Genomic DNA, 2,088 nt, shown 5'->3' on the forward strand with positions numbered 1-2,088 from the left:
GCCTTGAAGAAACAGAAAAGAACGCACAGCTAGTGTGTTATTTCAAGTTTGTTTTTCGGGGCATGCTTGGTTGAGAGCCAAAATTTGGTATGCCAACATTTGCAAGCCCAAAATTTGGTAAGTTAGGGGAGGTTGGCAAGCTGAGTTGGTACTTGATAGCCATTTCTTTGGTTTGCCTGCAGAAATCCATCGGTAAGTAGCATGCATTCCTACAGCAACTACCGGGGCATCATCAATATAAGAAATAAAGATGCCTCAGCTATTAACGTGCCATGTCAGAAGGCTCAGTTAGCTGTCCCTGTTATTATACCTCAACAAAGAAACAATGCCCTGTGCTGAGGTACTGCCAGCTGCAGTGACTAGTTTATTTCTAATTTGGCTCTGCTAATTGTCTAGAAAGAATACCGAGTGCTGAGCTGTTGCAAGATTCGACAGTTGACTTGTGAATATTTCGAGGAGTGCAGATCAAACTTTACTCCTTGGAAGAAGTACAACCGCTAATTTATATTGTGGTAATCGTTGGAAGCAACCAAACGCATGTACTTGTCCCCCATGAAGTCAATACTTGCACTGGCTTCCTTTGTTCAGAAGCAAGTATCTGCAAGCTTGGCTTGCTCACACCACCATTCTCTTCCCCACCCTGGACTGCAATTGTATTTCCCTGTGCTCTGCGTGTGTCGCGAGCTCTGAGCACTCCAATGGCAGAGCTGGTGGCCACCATGGTAGTTGGGCCACTGCTGTCTATTGTGAAGGAGAAGGCGTCCAGCTACCTGCTGGACCAGTACAAGGTGATGGAGGGTATGGAGCAGCAGCACAGGATCCTCAAACGCAAGCTGCTGGCCATCCTGGACGTCGTTGCCGATGCTGAGCAGGCGGCGTCCCACAGAGAAGGGGCCAAGGCTTGGCTTGAGGAGGTCAAGAGGGTGGCTTATGAGGCGAACGAGATCTTCGATGAGTTCAAATATGAGGCGCTCCGCCGCGAAGCCAAGAAGAATGGGCACTACAGCAAGCTCGACTTCGAGGTAGTAAAACTCTTCCCCACCCACAACCGTTTTGCATTCCGTGACAAAATGCATCCTTAATGGGGTAAACATGCATGTGCACGTGCGTGATTACTAGTTTATAAAGAAGTAAGCAAGTGCATTCGTGCATCGGATGAGCACAACCGAGTATGTTCATGGGCCACGTTCACACGTTTGGTGGAAGAAAGTAGAGTTGAAGAAACACCCATTCTCTCTCTCAATTTATTTTAAAGAAACACCCTAAATACAGATGCATGCCTGTTCATTAAGGATTTGGGTATGAACTAACTATTGTATTCAGTGGCAGAGCTTGCTAAAAAATGAATCTAAGGTTGCCCAAAAAAAATCCTTCACAATTTGATCCAAGGCTGGGGGGCCAATGTGTAACGCCCCGAGACTATTGCACCAGTTGTCTCCCAGTTTTTCGCTATTGTTGCCTTGTCATTCGCTTGCGTGTTGCATCTTGCCATGTCATCATGTGCATTGCATCATCATGTTTTCAAAACTTGCATCCGTTCGGGTTCCCCCAGTTCTCTCTGTTGTCCGTTCTGAGCTCAGACACACTTGCACGCGCCCGCGGCACGTCTGAAATATTATTTTATAAGTGGCCAGAAAATGTTCCCGGATGTTGGGTTTCGTAGTAATTTCAAAAAATTTCCTACGCACACGCAAGATCATGTGATGCATAGCAACGAGGGGGAGAGTGTTGTCTACGTACCCAACGCAGACCGACTGCGGAAGCGATGACACGACGTAGAGGAAGTAGTCGTACGTCTTCACGATCCAACCGATCAAGCACCGAATCTACGGCACCTCCGAGTTCGACCACACGTTCAGCTCGATGACGTTCCCCGGACTCCGATCCAGCAAAGTGTCGGGGAAGAGATCCGTCAGCACGACGGCGTGGTGACGATCTTGATGAACTACAGCAGCAGGGCTTCGCCTAAACTCCGCTACAGTATTATCGAGGTATATGGTGGCAGGGGGCACCGCACACGGCTAAGGAATAGATCACGTGGATCAACTTGTGTCTTTCTGGGGTGCCTCTGCCTCAGTATATAAAGGA

General features: G+C 48.1%; 1 protein-coding gene across 1 annotated transcript; it reads left to right on the plus strand.

Annotated features, from left to right (window-relative positions):
* The first annotated feature begins 558 nt into the window (after positions 1-558).
* On the plus strand, positions 559-1,151 carry LOC125530441 (putative disease resistance protein At3g14460). Its single transcript, XM_048694838.1, has one exon. It carries the CDS (start codon positions 699-701, stop codon positions 1,080-1,082), a length of 384 nt encoding a protein of 127 aa, XP_048550795.1. The 5' UTR covers positions 559-698; the 3' UTR covers positions 1,083-1,151.
* Positions 1,152-2,088: the final 937 nt, after the last annotated feature.

Source organism: Triticum urartu, unplaced genomic scaffold (assembly GCF_003073215.2).
Source record: "Triticum urartu cultivar G1812 unplaced genomic scaffold, Tu2.1 TuUngrouped_contig_6316, whole genome shotgun sequence".
NCBI lineage: Eukaryota > Viridiplantae > Streptophyta > Magnoliopsida > Poales > Poaceae > Triticum > Triticum urartu.

What these genes read in the sequence shown, in the direction of transcription:
- LOC125530441 (XM_048694838.1), top strand. Translation starts at nt 699, where the DNA reads ATGGCAGAGCTGGTGGCCACCATGGTAGTTGGGCCACTGCTGTCTATT.